The sequence below is a fragment of the Anabas testudineus genome, chromosome 22 (genome assembly GCF_900324465.2).
Source record: "Anabas testudineus chromosome 22, fAnaTes1.2, whole genome shotgun sequence".
Lineage (NCBI taxonomy): Eukaryota > Metazoa > Chordata > Actinopteri > Anabantiformes > Anabantidae > Anabas > Anabas testudineus.
The window spans coordinates 8,787,428-8,809,905 of record NC_046630.1 but is presented as its reverse complement, the minus strand read 5'-3'; the positions used below and the strand labels follow the sequence as shown (position 1 = coordinate 8,809,905).

Genomic DNA, 22,478 nt, shown 5'->3' with positions numbered 1-22,478 from the left:
AAGATCTGTGTTCTTTCAATAAAACAAGTTTTCTGTGAAGTTGGCCTAAATAGATTTTTGCACAACTTGCTCTTACAGATGTAAATACTACACAGAGAATAAAACCTGATATAAGGGCTCAACAGTTTCATTAGATCGTGTTTAGTTTCTGCGAGAAGCTGCAGCAAAGCAATAGTGTTTCGCCAGCTATTTTTAAATTTGGTGTTCATTCTGGAGCTCAAAACTCCAAGTTAGTTTTAGGCACATTTATTCGACCTCGAGAAGTAGAAGCATTTCTGTCAAAGAGGATAAAACAGATGCTGCAGCATCAGCAGATACAATACAAACAATATAATCTCCCTCTTACAACATCAGTGCTATATTATTAACTTTCTATCCGAAAACCTCCTGATAAAAGAAAAAAAAAAAAAGCCGATACAACAGCACTTCAATAAACCATATATTTACAGTGCTGGGTTTTGCCATTAATCCACCAGAAAGTGCTCAACTTATTCTGTTATTTTTTAGGACCTGTGTTTTACTAAATTGTCTTAGATTGTGCTACAAATTAAATAGGTATTATAAAATACTGGTATGTCATTGCAACACCACCTTAAGGATAGTTATAAAAAAGAAAACTAACATTAACAACATTTCTATCTTTTGCTGCTGCTGCCACATTGTTTTTCCATCTCTGTATGTTAAACTAACTCCTACAGCCGTACTGTTAAAGTGCGTACAGTAGTCGTGGATAGCACCGTTGGTGGTGCAGCTTGGTGTGCAAAGTCTCACGTTGGATGATCCACAGCGACAGAAACGTGCCACAGAGACACTCAGGAGATAAGAACATGGATGGATCGTGGCATTGTTTGTTGTGGCATGTAATTTTGTCTCTTCAAACCAAGTAACAGAGAATCATCAGTTATTGTCGGATGATAATATATTTTATATCAAATACAAACCATTTTCTTGCATCAAGAGAAAGTGAAACCTTTTCCATTACTGTAATTATACAGTAAATAAACTAATTGCATGTGGAGATGAGGTGTCAAGGTTTTTGTGATCCAGATTGATTGTACAGCACTGGCAGCTGAACATAGATATTTGAGTTGCTGATCTAACCATTCAGAGAACTGGATTTTGGAGCATTTTATTGTAATATAAATATGAAATGTAGGTGAATAAAGTGTAACAGAAGTGGAGCAGAGCAGGAAGATGGAGGGCTTAGCAGAGCACAATGGAGTCTTGAGCTAACGTTGGCTTAAGTAGTACTGTACAGGGCAATGAAAGACGAACAGAAGCCTAATGATCAAGTGAAGCGGTGGACGTTGTCTTTGCAGTTGACACTTACCCATCGACCAAAAGAACTTTAGTATTCCAGTTAAAGCTGGTCATTATTAAACGAATCACCCCTCATACTGTATGGAGAGTTGGTTAATTGGCTTTCTGAGGAAACTCTTCAATGAAAAATAGCAGCATCCTTTATTCTTTAGGCCTAGTTAATTCAAGAATGTGTCATTAGTTTTAGGTCAGAAATTCTCAATAGAGCCGTGGATGGGCTCCAGAAGACGAGTCAAGCTTCGACGCTTTGAATATTTTAACCCACAGATTCGATTTAGCAGTGAATGTCACACTCATACCCCTGTGCACGTTCTCCAGACAGACTAAGAGTGTTCCTCACTTGATATCGCTGAAGAAAAATATGAAATGCCATTTTAATGTGACTAAATCAAATAACATCACATTGTTATAATGAAAAATAACACTGGGTCATGCCACACAGACGTAGTGAGTAGTGTGTCAAATATCTTTGTAAACTGAGTCACAACTTGGAAAATTCTCATTCTTTTCATCTAGATGGTGATGACATGAGTATTTCAGGATTCAGGAAATGTCTTCAGATCAGTGGTTAACCCTTGTTCAATTAGGATTTTTTAAAAAGGTCACTGGTAACAGATGCTTACCTCCGTGACCTGAATGCGAAGTTTTTACTTGTACATGAGCCAGAAACTGAAGCTGGTCCAAACCATTATAAATAGCACCAAAAACAGGAGCACACAAAACCATGCGTGTTCGTGCGTTTTGGACCATGTGATGCAAATTCCAACAAGAGGAGAGTCAGAGAAATAAGAAAGGAATGGACAGAGGCGGGGGGCAGAGAAAATTAACAGAGAGGGGGAAGATGGAGACAAAGAAATGAAGAATAAGCCAAGGGAGACAAAGGGCAGAGAAGAGAGACACGAGATGACTGAGGGAAGGAGAGAGACTTGCACCTCCTTCGCCACAGTGCCGCTCCACAGCCTCACTCGGCGTCTCCTCATTTCTCGCTGCGCTCTCTGCACCTGCGCCTTTCGCGTTTCTTTTTTGTTCCTTGCATTTCATCCTCCTCCTTTTTATTTTATTTTTTTATTTTTTTTTATTTTAAATTACTTTTGACTGTGCACCTTCGACATGCTCCCGACGTGAAGTCCGCCAACTCAACTAAAAAATCAGATCAGATCAGATGAGGAAAGGCAAATGCTCTGTCGGAGACGAGAGGGAAGAAACACGCACACACGCGTTTTGCATCTTTCGCTGAGCGCCTCGGCCTGAACGGAGCAACAGTATGGATCTGTCATTCATGGCTGCGCAGGTCAGTGATTTCTCCCACAATTTGCCCCGAAGATTTGCGGCTCGGTCGAACTTTTTATTGCCACATCTCACCCATTGACTCCATGGGCGTGGCCGGTCGACATACATGATCAATACGCAGCCATTATATTGGAAAGTGGCTCAAACTGCGTGTGCATAAGCCAATTTCACTGATGATGGTGTTAATGTTGTAATAAGTTTTTATGTAGTTCTGCTATTATAATAGTTTTTCGTTATTCATAAACTCTGAGTTGGACATAATGCAGCACACTTTTTATACCAAGTGAATCTTGTGTTATTCATGCAAATGTGAGATGTGGTGCTTTGCATAGTAACACACACAGATAACACGTCCCAGAGGATGAATGTGCAAATATGTTGAAATTCACTAGGGTCTGAAGTGATACTCTTCTCATCCTCCCCTCTCTCGGTGCCTGGCTGCTTGTGGTTTGTCTGGTGCCAATCCACTTTGCAAGTTTCTCTCAAGTTAAAGGGTTTATGGCGTAATCATTTCTGCAAAAAATAGGTTAAGCCAAATAATAATCCTTTTAAACCAGAACCCCTAAATAGAAGCACATTCAGGGAGTCATCTTAGCAAATGCAACTTTCGAAACAGCCAAACCACAGAAGTGATGGAGGCAGACCATTAACCACCATTAACTCTGTGGGGAGTCAATTATTCATATTTAAAACTGGGAATAGTTCAACCTAAGTGTTTGAAATTGCTTGACCTGATCAGTAGGACAATTTGCTACTTAAACACTGAAACTAATGATGAGGATTATAAATCTGAGATGAGCAAAAGTTAAGCCAACAGTGTTTTAAAGATGAAGAGTGTTAAAGTAGTCACATTGTCCCTTAATGACGTAAGATCAGATTTCATTCATTCAGTCCAACGTCAAATAAAATTACACACATCTTTAGAAACACCAAACAGCTGGTGCTGCGACAGACTTTAACTGTTAGCAGGATGCCCCAATATCACATCTGATGAGATCAAACACTCCTGTCAATATCTATTTGGTCAATGATCTGATAAAAATGCCGAGAACTGTGTTGCTGTAATTACTTCTGGCAACTGTGATGTGAAACTAATGTAAAGGCAAAAATCTAAATTTGGCTTAAATGACTTCCCTGTGACCCTGTTGCCTCACTTCATCTTGTTCCAGCAGACAAACCTTCTCCTCAAAAATTCAGAGAGGTAATGGCTAATTTAACTGAAGTGAAATCTATTCCAATGCCCTGAGTCACTCAGTAATGGTGACTGTGAATGAAGTCAGTCAAATGTCCCTGGAGTTTTGAAGACCGACTTCACAGTGGATGATTTTTTTCTGCCCATCCATTTCGATGCAGCTCTGCTGCCTGCAAATAACTGGACCTTCGCCATCGCTTTGTCTTTAAGATGATCGATGCTGCCATAACCGTTCTCTCTTAAAGACAGAGAAAGTTTTTAAAGTCTGAAACACAGACCAGGTTACAGATCTTCTCTCCGTTGCAGAGAAAGAATAGTTTGGAGAGTGTACAGCACTAATTCTTTGTTATTTTAATGCTTATGTATCTGATGAAACTCATTAGTGACGTGTGTATGCTCGGCATTTAGCAAAAACACATCCTGCAAGACAAAAACATGCATCCCATGTGTACCACTCTATCAAATACATCGTCTTTGTGTTTTGTTTGAATGACTTTTTCAAATATTAGAGAAACATGCCAAACAGTTCTCTGCAGAACAATGTGCGTGCACTTTTGTGTTTGGTGAATGATTTGCATTTGGCAGCAATGCCTCACTGGCTTGAAATGAAAAAGGGCATACTTCATTAGGCTGAAAGTGGTGGCATCCTCAAGCATCGCAAAACATGGATTAATAGGTGACGATCACAGTGAAGCTTTTGAATGCTAAGCTCGGGGGAAATGAGACGGATTGTTCTTTATCTTTTCAGTTACACTGAATGTAGAGTTGTTGTTTCAGAGTTCTTTGCTTGGCTCATTGGATATGGATATTAAGATTTACTTTTAACTTGCACACTCACATATGAATTGCTTTTGTCAGACAAAAAAAAACAAACAGTGATGGTTAATCACGTCGTGTACTGTACGTCTTTGTACCTCATACAAGCTGTGGTTGTTATTAACAATGGCAGATGTTAAGTCATAAAAAATGAGCCACTGTGTTTCCTGGTTACTAACTGATGTTAAGGTCACGTTTGATGTGTGGTAGAGAGGCTCCAGAACCACCCTGGGCACTTTGCCAGTCTTAGACTTTCAGTTGACAGATCTGACCCACAGAGCAGCAAAACCTTTAAGGCTCTGTCCATTAACTACACAGTGACACACTGGCCTTAACCTTTTATTCATTTTTGCACAGGCACTCATGTTTGATTAACCAGACCTTTTAAAATAAAGGCAACTATAGACAACATTTTATCATATGGGTGAGAATAAGGTAAAATAGAATTAGAATAGATGCTAGTGCAGTTTATTTTCTTTACTTTCAATTGTATGTCTGGACAGTTTAACTATTAAATGAGCTGCTATTGGTGTATTTTCTTCTGTAACTTTAAATGTTTTATGGCCAGTGACATTTCTCATTACTCAGTTTATTCCGTGAAGCTGTGGCTCATTCAATCTGACAGGATTGTCAATCTCCTCTCGCGTTCGAGGAGACAGACAAGAGTGAAAGAATAAGGATGGAGGGAGAGGCTGACGACTTCAACACAAACGGACAGGACTGCTTTACTTGTGTGTCAAATGTGTCAAAAAGTCAAAGGAATCAGACTGATATGAATTCAGAAACAGAAATGTTGAGTGGTTCACAGTAAAGGTACTTTTCTTATTAAATGCAGTTTTCCTATATCAGGAGTCAGAAGGCCTATATCTTTGTTCTTAACTGCATAAAAATTTAATTACATAATGACCGTCACACCTAGACTGTCTATTAAAAATCCCATTGGTCTCTATATCAGAGGCTTATTTGAAAGTTGTATTAATGGCACGCGAGCCTTTTCATCTTGAGGAATTTATTTCCCCTCTGGTCTTTTGTCTGCTTTTCCAGCAATTGGTTTTTATATAAAATCTGCAGTGTTGAGATTGTGAAAACTTGCAATAGCTCCGGAATTTAGCCTTCTTCAACTTTTATGAGCCTGCAGGGTTGTAAACAGGCTGAAGGAATAATAATCTAGTCAATTAGAAGAATAGGTGACTGGCTCTGTCGCAGCAGCTATACAAGAAAAAATATGTGAACCTTGTGGAATTTCATGGTTTTCTGCTTGAATTTGTCAAAAAATTTGATCTGATCATCTAAGTCAAGCGCATTAACAAATATAATGTGCCTGAAGTAATAACACAAACAAATTCTTATGTTTTAAGTCTTTATTTATAGGGTATGTGAACCCTTCAGATGTGCAGCAATGTTCTATTTAGTATGCAGCAACTTCCTTCGTGATGTCCTGCTATAAACCACCCTGTTACTTCAATGTTTTACCTACTGTACACTCATGGATACAGATGTTAGTCAGTTCCAATGATGCCTTCGAATCTTTGGCTGTCAGTCTGGGTTGTTTCTTTACTTTACTGGTGAGTGTTTGTTGTGCTCTTGAAGTCAATTTGACTGGCCTCCCACTTCTTGGTAGAGTAGCCACAGACTGACGGCAAACTCAAAACATTTGAGTGTTTTTTATTAGTCACAGTAGCTCCAGTCCACACCTTCAAACTAACTGTATTCCAGGTTTGTTAATGCCTGATTCCAATTAGCTTTGGAGGTCATTATTCCAAGGGTTGATACGTTTTCCAATAGCACTATGGGGTTGTTGTTATTATTCTAGGCACATTTTATTTGTTAATTCTTTTGACTTAGATGAAGATCAAATCAAATTTTGACAAATTAATGCAGAGATGCAGATTTTTTTTATCTGCACATTTTGTTAATTCGAAATACAGGTAAATACAACTAAAACCCACAGAATATAATGTAATCAAATAAAAAGTTATTTTATCCTACGTGATACATCTCAATCAAAAGATGATTTTCAGTCCTGGGTTGAAGGAGAGTTCAAGCACTTCACAGCAGGGCCACTTCACAGTTTACTCTCAATTCATGGATGCACCTCACACAGAGAACATGGAATCCACATGAAGCAGGAGCATTCAGGACAAACAATGTGCTACAGTGGGAGGTTTGCCCTGGCTGAATGAGTTTTATGTCATCGCCCCCATGATCAAACCAAAAAACAACAGTTTTCGAGAGAGTCATTGTCAGTGCAGGTGGTCACGTAAAATGAGCAGCCCCGGGTTTAGTTGCTTTCTGCCTTGTTCTCAGTGTGAACAAATACCTATCCAACTGGAAATTGCAGGTCCCTATTTTTGGCAGTGATGAAAGTGTCTGGAAGCAGGCACCAAACAGCTTGTAACCAAACTGCACATTTGCTAAAGACCTCTGCTGATCAAAGCTCAGCAAATATATGTGCAACAGACCTGTTAGGCTTTGGATTTCTCTCCGGAGCTGATGTTCTTAGCCTCTACAAATGATAAAAAAAACATAGCAAAGAATGTACTATTGTATATATATAAGTGACAAAGCCTGGCTGGATAGCTTCCTCTAGTAGCACTCTACTGTAGAGTTATTTGGAACTACAGAAAAGAAGCCACAAAAGATTATATTCCACAGGAAATCAATCTTTACGTCTGTTTACTGCAAAGATTTATTTTTTTCTGTTAGCCTGATATACTGTAATGAATGTAGAAATGAGGTACTATACATATGGACAGGATTTATAAAAGTATCAGGTGGTAATGTTAGATAAAACGTATGCTAGAGAGAAACAACTCACAATATAACAAATATTAGATTATAAACTACCAAGCATCAGCTGTCATTTCAGCTGCTAAGTAAGGGCCATGGACTCTGAAAATAATGTGTATTATTGTTCATAATTTCCCAGTTTCTTTTCTTACAACATGTTTACACATTAGATAAAAATATCTCCCAGCTACTTTGCACCTGAAATGAGGGAGTGCATATTGAAAGTAGAGAATGAAAGTGAGATTTAATGGACTGTGACAGCCAAGTATGAAGTAATAACATCTTTCCCAGATAGACCCAACTCCCTAACTGCATGATACTTCCCATATAGATGTATCTCTCATATTCAGCATGTATGAATTATATATTCCTACATAAATAATCCATGCATACTGAATTAGTTTCAACGCAGCATTATCCTTTGTATCAATACTTTTCAGAATAAAATTCAGCAATGATTTGGGGTAAAGCTTTGATGAATATTGCCTCAGCGTGCTCATCATAAAATAAAGTGCTCCATGCTGACTTTTTTTCCGCTATAGCATACAAAAAAAAAAATTCAAATTTGAATTCAGCTCATGGGCAGCTCTTTTGACGAAAAGGAAACATGAATGAAAAAATAAAGAAAAAATCGTCGGGCTGTTGCTTTGCTGTGGTGAAAGCTGGCAAAAAGCAGAATGGCAGCAGCTGATTACACGCTCTCAGGAAGCAGAGATGTATGATTATGACAGTAGTTAAACACCATGGCTGTTGTAATTTATTGGGATCATTATGCAATTTGAAATCATTAGCATGCTAAACATAAAGCGATCAAATGAGTGTTTCATGCAGCATAGTTTTTTCCAGTTTGCCAGGAGATGTTCATCCCTGGATGTAATTTTAGCAAATTAGCCTTTTTCAGAAATAGACAACAGAATTTCTGATGCAGATTTTCCACAATTTGTGCTGTTTTTATTTATTTATTTTACCATATTCAGGCTTTAAAACCCAAGACACTTCCCACTTTTGATTTAATCTCTTTCACTAGGCCTTATTCTTTGAGACTGACCTTGGGTTTGTTGAAAGAAAGCTGCCCTAAAGCAAATGGCATAGTGCACAGCCAGGCATTTTCTGTTCCCTCTCACTCACTCCCTGTTCAGTCTGCGAGGGAGCTGAGGTTACAGTACATTGTATATTTCACATAAGGAGCCTTCACTGCCCAAGAAATACTGTTGCCTTGAGACACAAAACTTCCTTGAGCTCAGAGTCCAAAGCAGGATTTAACATTTCTGTGTAATTTTCAGCATTGATACAGTCTGATGACAGTCTGATGACTGTATCACTGCAGCATCTCATTATCCTGGATTATGTGACACCCCTTCTATTAGAACACGGTTACTGAATTTCACTTTCATAGCTCATTTGCATCATATGATAATTTAGGCAACAAATAGACTATATTCAATTTTCCTGCTGATGTTTTTCTCAAAGGGTAAATTACACCCCTCCTCTTCGCAGTGTCTTTCTGATGTTGTCTGCAAATAGCCGCTTGACAGTAGACATCAGATTTATAACTATTTTGTCACACAATACCAACCAAGCCTCACTTAATACTCCACAGTTTTTACGACGTTTACTATAAAGCAAATCTGACCACGACCTTCTCATTTCAGGTGCATGAAAGTTTAATGCCCAGATAATGAATCACCACTGTTAGTCTTACCACATGTGGAAATCATTTTGATGCTGACTGCTACGCATGAGTGGTGGAGAAATATATACTAGTTTAGATTATTCCTAAAATTCTGAATTTTTTATGACCCCCTCCATGTTCTTGTAAATCAGTTCACAGCTAAAGCGTCAAGCTTTCCTTTGTGCAAGTTGTAATCACAGCTTCAGTCTCAGGAATCCATCAGTCTTAGTAGTGCTTATGGATCTATGGTCTCTGTTGCTGCTGTGTTTCACAGTCTGGCCCTGAGCTATTTACAGGAGAGCAGCAAACACATTACCTCATGACTTTTTCATGATATTTTGAGGTATTTTGTTCCAGAAAAAAAAAAAAAAAAGACTGAGTAGCGAGCTTATCTGTGTAGTGCAATACAAAAAAATGCCGGGTGCAGTATGTACATCCCATATTTATTTGGGCTTACAGCTACTCTGTAAACATTACACAGCCACTACAGGGTTGATGCTGTGCAGTGGTTGCTATTTACCTGCCCCTGTGTAAAAATAAAACATTCAAACACGTGTATGATTTACATGATATTGTTTAATGCTGCAAGCCCCTGAAAGGTCCCGTGTTTATTTTACACAGGTACCTAACACGAGCACCACAGCTTCATTATCCATAAACTAATAAATAAAACTTGTGTTTTCTTCTTTCTCTCACAAATACTGTAAAAGTGAGGGACCACCTCTGAACTGTTACAGTATCTGAAACCACTGTACTAAAACTAGGCCAACATGACACACACATGACAAATTCATAACACACTGCGCTGCCCCTCCTCCCACAGGGGACACACATACGGTAACAAGTCCTAAGTGCTGATGCCAACCTGCAGCTATACTGTGCTGTATCGACAACCAACATTGTGGTATTGCAGATTTAATACTGTGATAATGCAAGATGTCATGTGCAGTGACAAACTGTTAATATTAGCAGAATTTAAATTATTTTAAATGTGATTTAAATACTTTTTTTAGCCTCTTTCGTAAAAAGAACACTGATTTGACACACACAATATCATCATAATTATTTAATTATCAATAACCATATTCATTAACCATAATCACTCATGTCTACTGCCTTCAGATGCATTTTCTTAGAGACAACTTGTTTTTGTGCCCACACCAAAGCAAACACTGACCATTCCTTAACCTTAACCATGTCTAAATTGTGCAACCGTGATGATGATGAAGGACCAGGACACTTACTGCCACAGGGGTGCTATTTCAGGAGACGTTCTATAGGTTGTTTAAGAGAGAGAAAGGACAAGTGATGTGGTCTTTTGGCTGGTGCATGTCCCTGTAGAGCCATCTCACAGTAACACGTAGGAAAATGAAAGGCAGTGGTTAAGCACATCTGTCAAATGCTATTAATATAAATATATTAGATACGGAAGGAATATAGATCACTTTAACTGTTGAATGCAGACATTAATGAGGCAGGGACTCAGACAAAAGCCCTGATAGCTGTGGTTACTGATTACTAAGCAAGATGAGGGAAAAAAGAGATATGAGAGCATATGCAGTTAGAAGACATGCTAGATATGATTCAGAAAGCAGAGGGGGATAGGAGGTGTTAAATTTCTTGAAGAGAAGACTTTTTACCCTACATGAGGAGATTAGGAGCGACTCTGCTGTTCTGAAGTCATTCTAGCCTTAGGGAGCTAGGAAGGAAAAAAAAAAATCGGAGACCATCGATGACAAGGGCAGGGCAGAGAGATCTAACAGAGACGGTAAAGAGCAGAGTGAAGGTTTGACGGATAGGACTGAGCCATGACCTGGAGGCTTGGTTGGGGTTGGAACGCAGATCTCTTCTCAGCTTTTTAAGGTTTTGAAGTGAGAGAAGTGACATGAGGGTTTACGTCCATGTCTTGCATTATTCTTGCAGCTTTTCCCTCTTTGTCATCAGTCAGATGATGGAACTATTTAGCTGAACAGGCAATATTAGCATTGTAACACACTGTACACCTTCTCTTCTTTAACCGTGGCTGTGGATTTGATCCCTCAAGAATCTCTTTGTGCTTTAACCTGCTGTAGTGCTGCTAAGGATGTGTCTTTACAAGTGGCACAGGTGGTGAATTGCATATGTCTTTTTGAATTTATCTTTATCATATGGATGAGAACCAGGAAAATCTTAACAAAAAATGTGTTTCATATCGAAAACAAGCTGCGTAGTGCAGCATGCAACACACCACTATTTGTCATGATTGTTATCTTTCCTAATGATCATTTTGAAAAGGCAGTGGTCTCATGAACGCAAACATGAGCACAACAGAGTGACACCATGGATCACAGAGCATGAATGGTCCTGAGGAAAAGCTATGATCTATTGGATAGTGAAGGCGCTTCATTTTTTTGCTGTCTACTTTGCCCTTCAGAGATTAAAGTGAATAAGGTCTTTCCTGATTTCACTATATATTAACAGTGAGTGAAAAGTACAGTAGTGAAGCCCAAAGGTACTGAACCCTAAAAGTCGCACATACCGACATTCGATCAAGACTTTCTCTCTTGTACAACCATAATGTGTATCTGCTCTCTTTTCTTTGATGTCTGCCAGAGAACCAGCACCTGCATGGTTTCTGCCTTCATTCGTCATAAAATGTGATCTGATCTTCATCTAAGTCTAGAGTATTAACAAATATAATGTGTCTAAAATAATAACACAAAAAATTCTGATCTTTCATGTCAACCATAAAACCCTCACAGTGATAGTAGGAGTCTGTCAACCGTCGGAATAATGATCTCCAAAGCCAATTTGAGTCAGGCATTAGCATTCCTGGAAGAAAATTCTTTAGATGCCAACCAAAAAGAGCTTTCAGAGGATCTACAATCAAGAAATTAGGTTCCAATCAGGTTCACATACTTTTTCTTGCCACTGTACAGTATAGATATTTTACTTATTTTGAAGAAGTCTCTACACAAAAGGCATATACCTTAGTGTGACTCCATTAAGAATTGAATTGAAGGCATTTCTTTTTCTTAACTATCCGTCTGCAATGGTCTGTATGATTTTAAGCAGTGTGTTTTTGTGTGCACCGAATTGCTCAAGATATGATAAAGAACAGGGACCAGTAAAGACTCTACGGCACAGTACATGTTCTTAAAGAAGAACAAGAGGAAAAAAAAAACAAATAATCAAACCAAATGCAACATAAAGGAAAAAAGGCTGTCTTCTGGCAGTCTCCAGAAGAGACAAACAGAGACAGGCTCGCTGCCAGACGCTCATATAGTTTAATGAGTAGTCAGCACAGGTGGACTCTATCTTACTGATGAGCACCCACTCTGCCCTCATGCTCTGCAGGGAGAGAGACACCACACAAGCAGAAAAGACTTTTCATGTGAGTCTTTCAGTATATCAGCAAAAGAGCAGATGCAACAAATAACTTAATTTGAAAAAAGCTACATCACAGTTGGGTGCTGCTGTCCTGCAGGTATTGCAAATGCTACCTGACTAGCACTGACAGAGACCATGCAAAAAATACCTAGACCATCATTACACACACCTGTGCTTTTCCTGCCGTGTGTTCGCTTACCTGACCTGTTGGTGTGTGTCCTGGCACAAAAGGGAGCTCAAAATATTTGATTCAAGACAGTACAGAGCAAATTGAATGTAGGAAGCCTATTTTTTAAAGTTGTGTTGGATAGTTAATATTAAACACTGCAAATGAAAAATGTGCTAAATAAGAAACAGGAAACTCTGGTTACAATGTGTTTATGTCACAAATGATAAATTATCTGAAAACAACATAACAACATAATCTTAAAGGGTATTACAAAGTATTTAGCATAAGACTGATCTAAATAATAAAAAGCTAAATTATAACAGAAGACTGACAGTTTAATACTCATAGAATACGATCTGTGATCTCAACTGAAATCCTTGTTTTAAAGTGCAGTCAATGAATTTTCTACTAGATAAAAAAAAAACTCCAGACTTCAGAATGTCCTTTGATTTTCCATCGCCACTTATACTCCTCATCCTCTGCCTGTGGTGTGTTTTAGACACTGCCGTCATTTGTCATGTTTAGTTTTAGGATTTCTGTCTCTATTCCTGTGTGAACGGAGTCTCTGCAGCTAGGGGAGTCACAGACCAAAGCACTAAGGCTCAGACATTCACTTAGACACATCAGGAGTCAGATGTGGGATAAAAGAACATTTAGAGACACCCGGACGTGTCTGTCACACACACACACAAACACAGCTAGAGCGGACATTAAAACAAGAAGCCAGGCAGACTAGACAAGAAAGAGCTGTAGCACTAACCAGGCAAGTCTGGTTGTCACATTTTAAGGTTACTTGTGAGGGACTGATAAGTGTGACTGTGTCGTATAGTTAGTGTAATACATGCCACAGCATTTGTGGAGTAGTGTCCCAGAACTGGGAAGCTCTTTATGTACATGCTGTCTGGCCAGGATGTATTCCTCCTTGGGACAGTAATGTCCCCTCTTAACCTACATCTAAGTTGTCCCAGATGTTTTTCTGAGATATAAATATGTTTAGATAAGTGGGGGAGGTGCTACGCCATTCAACATCTTGTTAGACGAGCATTATGAAAATGAATAAGGTTTTCCCAGCGCAGGATGTTTCATAGCAGATGAATTTAATTTAAATTCATATTGAAGTCACCGTGCAACTGTTAATTATGCAGCGTCTAAAACAGAACACATATGTCAGTGAGTAGCAACACATTATTTCCTCCTCTTGTCTTGTTTTTTCAGAACATCTATGACACAGAGGTCAGGTATCGGGGGAGAAATGCATCATTCAAAGCGGGAGAGAAATATAACAAGGTTTCTCCTGTGCTGCAGAATTTCCATTGAGCCCACAGATTGACCAGAGCGTCAAGAGAGGATCACTCGGGGTACACTTGTTCTGCTGAGATTTATTAAAACATGCTGCTGGGCTGCTGAGACGGGGAAAAATCAATGGAAGTAGAGCTGTAAATCTGACCAGCGGGAACCAGTCCTGAAACTAGATGTCTCGCCACTTTTGTCCGTGTGAACAAGCCTCCTTAAAACCTCCAGGTCCAGATTTATGGCTTCACAATAGGCTACAGCGTCGTATGCTTCACACCTAATCTGTTGTTTTTATGAAGTGGCTGCTAATATATAGTATAAGCAGCTTCGTTTTTTTCTCTCTCCAATACACTAATCCCATTTAATATATTTTCCTGCTCCGCTGTGTCATGAATTGCATGTACAGTGGGCTGACTGACATTTTTATTTCCCCTCTGAGAAATTTGCGGTGATGTAACAATACAGTATGGTGCAGTACAGCAGAGTTACTGTGTGTAACATTATAGCTCAGAAATCTCAATTTACTGCCCACTTTAGAGTAAACTATTGTGTCTGTGACAGCTTTGTGAACGAGAGAGTGGTTTGTGACAAAGCCCAGGCAGTAAGGTGGGCATAACTCGAATCGTCCATCCTATAGGTGTGGCGCACATGTATTTGAAGTATTATTTCAGAACAATTCTGCAAACCTGAGATGACGATATAGGGATAAATGTAATGCTCCAAGATGTGTCGTGGGAGTAACACCTGTCCAGCTGTGTTTTCATTGATCGTGTGTGTGACTGGAGGCACAAAGTTCATTACTTAAACTGCAGGAGTCTACTTCTATGTCCGTTTTCTCCGATACACTTTGTTCCCTTGTGTACAGCTTGAAGTTTGTTTCCTCGCTAGAGTACACTTAGATTTGAGATTGATCTTATATTATCCCAGAGTGAATAAAACCTACAAGTTCCACCTCGTATTGACTGAGCGGCCACGTTTGAGAATTTTTGTGTTGCTTTCTCCGCAACATTTATTTGAATTTTGGCTGTTTGTTCCAAAACCTATTTCACTGAGCACTTACTGTTGGCAACATCCCAGAGGAGGTAATTACAGTCCATTCTATTTCACAATTACTATGATCACCCGTGTAGGATGGCACATCTCTGGAACAGCTGGGACAAATAAATCAAAGCTGTGAGAGGAGAGCAGGTGGGAGCGTACCGTGAGAGGATCTTCACTGTATCCTCTGCCATAGATTGGGGGTTTTTGCTTTGTGGAGAATTGCACAGGTGGAGCCATCACTCAGAGCTAACAAGGTGTGGAATATACAAGTCAGGAGATCGCTCATAGTGCTGGTGTTGTTGGAGAGTTTAATCCATGATATTAATGGAGTAGAGATCAATTGGTGCTTTAATGCTAGTCTATCTAGCCATACAGACAGTGAAGTGTACTGTTATTTTTTTGTTGCTCAAAGGACTGAAAAATGACACTTGTGTTCTGGTTGCTGTGACTAATCCACAGACCACACTCTCAATAGACGTTTGGGTGTTTGAGGCTGTATGGGAGAAACCGAGATTAGTCACTTTAAATGTAGTTGGAGCCAATCGTGCAGCTTTTTATCATTAACCTGACTGTTTATCGTTCGTCCTGCTTCTTACCAGATGTTGGCTGTGTGTTAGTTTTATGCTGTTGTAGTATGAACAGACTTTATTAGGACTGTGGCTGCAGGTTATTATGGACAAGTTGTTTTGTTTTTGTTATTTTGTTTATCTGGATGGAGATTTAGAATAAGCTACTTTTCTAATATATGCTCTTCTGCGTTGTAAAATAACAAAACAATAGATGTAAACTTGGTTTTAAAACACACTTTGTTTAAATATAAAAATTACTGAAAGAAGTTCTTAATAAAGCAATGTGGGAAATGAGACCACTTTCACTTACATTAGGAAGAGGAATACTTTTTAAGATCAATTCTAATACATTTAGTGTAATACGTACCAAACTTCTCAAAGACAGTAGTTTGCTGTTATGATGAATAGGTGAACATTTATGGTTTCCAGGAAATTCTGGTTAACTTTATTACTAAAGCCATTCATTCGTGTATGCCAACAAGTATGGGTTTCCTGGCAGTAATGCTTGGGGTCGATGACCTTCATTGCCCACATAAGTGCTCAGATGCTTTGGGATGCTCCTCAAGGTTTCTATTTCCCTCTGTTCCATTAGCTTAACTGCTTGTTGTGCAAACCTCATGTGCATGATCTAATTGGGAATTGTGGTCTGAGATAAATGGATAGAGGAGCAGTTCCATGAAAAACACTCACATGTAATCAAAATACTTACCTAGATATGTATACCTATCTCTCCCAAAATAGTAAACCTAATGAAATATTTAGATTCAGGCTTACTACAGGAATATTTTTGCACACACTCCCAGTATTCACTTCATTTTATTCGGTACACTTCCCAATTTATGCAAACAGCTCACTCCGGTGGACAATGAGTTACTTATAAATAAAACATAAATTTAGAGAATGCAGACAGGGATGAGAGCTTCAGTTATTTTCCGACTGAACTTTAGATTAGCGAAGATGCCACTTTGAATACAGCATGAGGCTTAAAGCATTGTTGAGATCACAGAGGGGTGATTTTAAACTACGAATACAAATCAGCAGCATGTTGATTAGAGGTCAGAACATTTAGAGACTCAGAGAAAGTGCAATTTTATTTAGCTCCACCAACATGATCGTTTTAAACATATGATTAAAATAACTCATTCTCTGCCTAAATTCCTCATGCACGTCGGTGTACATCAGGGAAACACAACTCTCTTAAAGAGAAAGAATCCATGGGTCGGCCAGGTGCCTTTTTGTGTGGAGTTTGCATGTTCTCCCTGTGTCTGCATGGGTTTTCTCCAGGTACTCCGGCTTCCTCCCACCACCCAAAGACATGAAGTTAACGTTAGGTCAGTTGGTGTTTCTACATTGGTGTGAATAGTTGTCTGTCTCTATATGTCAGAACTATAATACACTGCTGGCCTGTCCAGGATGTACCCTGCCTCTCGCCTAATGGCTGCTGAGATAGGATCCAGCACTCCCACAACCCCTTAAGAGGAACTTGTGGTTAGGATAATGGATGGATGTAAATGTTTTGAGGTGTTTATAGCCTTGAGTATACAGTGAGTATATAATTACCTCTGGCAGCATATGGTAGAGTCGTGTAGTAACTATTTTCAAACACGGACACTGGAATAGAATTAATGTCCATTTAAATACATTTGTGGTTCAGAATGAGTTGGCAGATTTTACTCCGTTAGCCGTTCACCTTGCACTTACATGCAATTTAACTTATATGTAATGTTATGAAACTGTGTGCACTGGATCTTTTTGTGTTTTAATAACACAATAACACAACAACTCAAATCCCTACATTTGAGAGATTAAGCAGAGAGCAACAGAATGCCTTTGTAATGCCTTTGGTGCTTTCATTATCACTATGGGGGAAGGCCTGCAGAAAGCTATGTGAACTGGAGGAAGTTAAATTTAAGGTTTTTGGCAAGTACTGGAGTTAGACAAATTAGCATTATGGCTAGGCAAATCTCCATGAAATATAAGTAAGTCATTGTAATGTCCCCTGAAGTGATGGAAACATGGCTATGTGTGTGTGTGTGTGTGTGTGTGTGTGTGTGTGTGTGTGTGTGTGTGCGTGTGTGTGCAACATGCATTATCCTACGTGTCCATGAAAGAGAGAGGTTGAGTGAGTGAGAGCGAATGTGAAAGGTAGGCAAATGAGCAAGCAAGAGAGAATTTCAGTGTATGTGAGTGCTCAACATCCCTCAGAGGTATTTTTAGCATTGTTTTTCAGCAATCTTCAGAATGTGTTTTCCATTCTGAGTTTGCAACGGGCCTCTCAAACATTCCTCATTCATACACCCGGCCGGCTATGGAGACTCACACATAAAACACACACACGGTTCCTTCTGCTTGTATGGTTAACATTCACAGAACTCCGATTGTCCCAACTAATAAATCATTTTCACTTCCCAGATGTGAAATATTCATTTCATGTTAAGCATAACTTTCTAAAGCACAGACAGTATATACAGAGACACATATACAGTCGGTACCATAAGACAGAGTCTGCCTCTGCATGTCTGTAAGGGAAAGTGAAATGCCATGATCAAGCTGCGTCTTATTCCTTTTAATACAGCACTTAAACCTGTTAATGCACAGTCAGCAGGAACAAATCTAGCATGCCACGATTGCCACAGAAGGCAAGAGTTTGAATTGGGCTTTGACTCACTTGACGGAGTGGAGCTGCAAAGTGATTCCTAAGTGTAAATGATTATTGCACTTGAACACTGTCAAAAAAAACATGTGTCTACGGACTTTACTACAGACCACTGTATTTAAGCATGCTGACTTACTGATAACCACCAATGACGATGCTTATGTTTAGCAGTGTTTACCATGTTTTAACATTCCCTGTTATTTCATCTGTTGTAGATCCCAGTGATGACGGGAGCTTTTATGGACTCCTCGCCTAACGACGACTACAGCGGCGAACATTCACTATTCAACTCCTCGGCCAGCGTCCACGCTGCTGCGTCAGCTGCCTCGGTGCACGGCCAGCAGGATGAATCGCAGTCCATGTCCAGCGACGCCATCTGGCTCTGGATCGCCATCGTTGCCACCATTGGAAACATTGTAGTGGTGGGCGTTGTGTATGCCTGCACGTTCTGATGAACATATGCTTACAAAGACAAACATGCGCACACACATCTGCTTTTTCTGAATCTCTTGGACCCCCGAGTAAAGCCACACTGTGTAGACACACTTAGTCTCTGTCTCTCTCTACGCTTCTCTATCTTTCTCTCCCCTCTGGAACTTGGAGCAGTTTGCAGTTTGCATCCCTGAGGGTGTGGAAGTTGTGATAGTACTGTAGACGTTGACATATAGACTGCTATATTTCTCCATCAGAGGGAAAGACTGCGACTTGGCAAGCTTATTTTGGATGCTACGATTGGGAGCTTGAGAAGAAGCTTTTTCTTTAGTTAACAACAGTCACTAACAATCAAAGAAACCCCTTTTTAGCTTAAGTTTGTTTCCATGTTTCTCTTCAGACGACACCTTTGTTTGTAATGGGAAGAGAAGGGAGATTAAATGGCGCTTAAGATTCTGGTTCATCCAGGCCATCTTAAACAGCCACCAGATAGTTTCAAAGCAATTTAGGTCAGTGCTGTTTAATTATGCGGCTGAATAGAGCTGGCGAGTGTTGAAACATTTAGAAAGTCGTGGGATTGTTTTCATGTCAGGCAGCCATGAGCCCCAGGACACCAAAGCTCATTTAAGGACTAATTTGTGGATAAAACATGGTGTGGACACTGATGGTCAGGATATAGAGTGTTGTATAATTTTACTGACATGAAACAGAGAGCAGGAAAGCAGCTGTCATTCAACTTCCTTCAGCACACACTTATAATCCCATAGAGATGTTTTCTGCAGCGCTTACTCAATTATAACCAACCAGAGATGATTAGGAAATGTAATTGTATTGTCCCAGTCTTTTCAGCTATATATAGATATTATCTACAGATGATAGAAATTAGAAGCACAAATTAAATCAAACACATGGAGCATTTTTACTTACTGTACTCACTTGATGGTTTTTGCAGTTTTTTAGACGTAAGCACAGCTTAGATTATAAAATGATGCTTTTATAAGTCGTAGTCCAAACTGTCAGCAACAGAAGGGGAAATTAATAAATGTTCCACACTGGTTGCGTCTACATGTGATGTAACACTGACGAGATATTTGGCAAAGAACTTTACAGTATGTGGGAAAGCGGTGCCTCATTTTGAAATGCCATTCTGTTGTATATCAAGCCCACGGTTCAGTGAATTAGTTTTGTTTTACTGTTGAATCTGGAGGTGGCTGTCTCCATGGCAACTAATCCTCGTCCTAATTGGGAATGATCAGTTTCCTTTGGCTCAGGCACCAGCCTGCAGCCACAGATGCAATAAATTCTTTCCATGCAAAAACAACATAAAAAGCACCGTAATAACACACATTTTACAGCTGGTGTCACTTCATTTTTAAGTATGCCAAGTGATGTTTGTGCTTTTCTTAGAGCTACAAAAGAAAAATACAGTTTTTTCAATGTACGTTCAAAGCAAACAAGATGTTTTATGTGTAAACTGACGTTTCTTTACCTGGCAAACGGAGTAAAACTGTATATGCTACACTACAGTATGTAGACAGACTTCTGGGGGAAAATACTAAGAGTTGTTTTTCAGTCAGCTAAAGTTAGAGGTTCATAAGTTTATACACTGAAAAAAAAACACAAGGCTTATTTTACTGTATCAACTGTACCATGTAATGAGAAATTCAGAAAAACCCCATTGTACTCTCTTTTAAGTCTGTTATTATCGGTCTACTTGTACAATGTTTAAAGACGGACTTTTCAAGCCTGTTATTTTTAATAAGTGGATGATGTAGACATAATTAGACATGTTGTAAACCACACACACACACACACAAGTCTCCTTTTGTAAAGACATGCTACTATTAAACTTTCTGTACTGATGCTTATTTTTTCTCTGTTGATATAAGATACGTTCATGTTCACTGTACCAGTTTATCTGGATGAGGAAAGAACTTTAAAGTGAAGAATAATACAGTGGCAGCTAAATGCAAACTGTGCCCAGCCTGTTCGATGATGCAAAGAGGTGTTTTAGCTCCATTTTTCCACCCACCTGAATCACCTGGTGCTTGTCCTGGTGACGCCAATCCACTGGCAGGCGTCATCAGTCACTGCTGAACCATCAGGTGAGATTGATGCTAAGTTTAGATGTCGCCATCTGTCATTTTGACACAGGTTCAGGTTGTTTAGAAACCACCTCAATTCACTTCTTTCTGGGCCCCTGCACCCATCCAACCATCTCTCTATGTCTGTGGAAACAAAACAGACATTACCATCCCTCAAGCCATGCTGGTGCGGCTATCGTTTTAAAAATATTATTAGTATTTTAAAATAATATATACTGTAAACTGATTTTACACATTTACTTCCAGCAGTTATATCCAGGATGGCTTCCTCTGTGAGGTTTGTGGTGGCTAATCCCAGATAGTGATAAGTAATGTCAAAAACATTTAAAGATTTCAAACTACACTGCTCAACTTGAGAGACTGAATAAGTTGTTTTACCACTAAATAGGCAGCTTGGCGTGATACTGTGTGGATTATCTCTCTTCAAATTTGCCGTGGCCCTGTCTGATCCCGCTTTATCAAAAGAAGAGATAGCTGGAAGTGAAGTCGGCCGCACACGAACTTCTACCCGCCTTCATGTTGTTTCTGTCTCTGCTTTCAATCAAGCAACTCAACTGTGTAAGCAAATGTCAGAGGCTTCCCAACAACTGAATTCTAGAGACGAGAGAGGCTTAAAAATCCCTCTGAAAGAGCTCGAGGAAATGGATAGCCATTGATCATGCCTGGGCAAATGTATGCTAATGCATAGTAATTATTTGACTTTGTGAAACTCCACAGTGGTTAGGAGTTCATTTATTTGATCTGCGGAAGATGAGGCTGGCTTTGCCTGTAAATAATAGATAATGTTATTCATTTAAAGCCAGGACAATATTAATTAGTCTGAAAGTAAAAGTAAAGAAAACGGAGAAAAGGAAAGGAGGAGAGGAAAACATCTGAAACTGGATCATCTGAGAGAAAGAAAACAACTTGTTCGTCCTCTATTGCCCCCGAGTCTCACAGGATGTAACACTTCAGCTCGACTCCTGTCCATTCGAGAGTGACAGCTTACTGATGAAGTGCTGGGTATGCTAATATATATGCCGAGCTACTTAGACACATCTTGTCAAACTGTCACTTCAGAGACACACTGGATGTGTATCTATAGGTTCCCATGTGATAGCAGAGGCTCTATATTATCATTTATATAATGTCACATAGATATGCCCATATCAGCAAATTGATTTTTTTAAAAGAAAGCAACACCAGAAGGAGAAGTAGGTGAGGATGCCGATAAGATTGAGCCAGTGTGTGCTTATGTGGCTATGAGAGTGAGTAACACTGCTGGAGCTAGAACGTATAAGACATCTCTGAAGTGCAGGTTGGACAAACGCACCGATCCATCACTGAGGACAGAATCATGCAGAAATGAAAAATCAGCATCTTTATAGCTAATGTATTACATACACCTCACTACTGCGTATCCCACAATTTCTACAAGTGGAGATGGGGGCACACACTGTATATATGTACTACAAAACATGATGGCAACATGCACATTTATTTGACTGAACCTAATGAAAGGAATAAAACGGCAAGTGTAACTGCTTCAGAGAAATAATGTTACAAATGATTCATATTATGATATCTTATGACATTTAAATATGATAACTATGATTTATTACTTGATTTCCACTTGCACTTGATACTTATATTGTGTTCTTGTATGCTGCACTATTATATAAAACACTCTAACTAACTTATCGACCCTAAACTACAAACATTGGACATCACGTATTATGAGTCTGATGTACCAGCAGATGGGATATGATTGTATCAGCCCGGCTC

General features: G+C 39.3%; 1 protein-coding gene across 1 annotated transcript; it reads left to right on the top strand.

Annotated features, from left to right (window-relative positions):
• Positions 1-2,429: 2,429 nt before the first annotated feature.
• Positions 2,430-20,477, top strand: LOC113147865 (uncharacterized protein C14orf132). Its single transcript, XM_026339136.1, has 2 exons — positions 2,430-2,611; positions 18,393-20,477. The coding sequence occupies exons 1-2, from the start codon at positions 2,585-2,587 to the stop codon at positions 18,627-18,629; spliced, it is 264 nt and encodes an 87-aa protein (XP_026194921.1). The 5' UTR covers positions 2,430-2,584; the 3' UTR covers positions 18,630-20,477.
• Positions 20,478-22,478: the final 2,001 nt, after the last annotated feature.

Excerpts from the sequence above, each read along its gene's own strand:
- LOC113147865 (XM_026339136.1), top strand. The coding sequence starts at position 2,585 with ATGGATCTGTCATTCATGGCTGCGCAG. Across the intron at positions 2,612-18,392 it reads TGTCATTCATGGCTGCGCAG|ATCCCAGTGATGACGGGAGC; the intron begins GTCAGTGATTTC and ends CATCTGTTGTAG.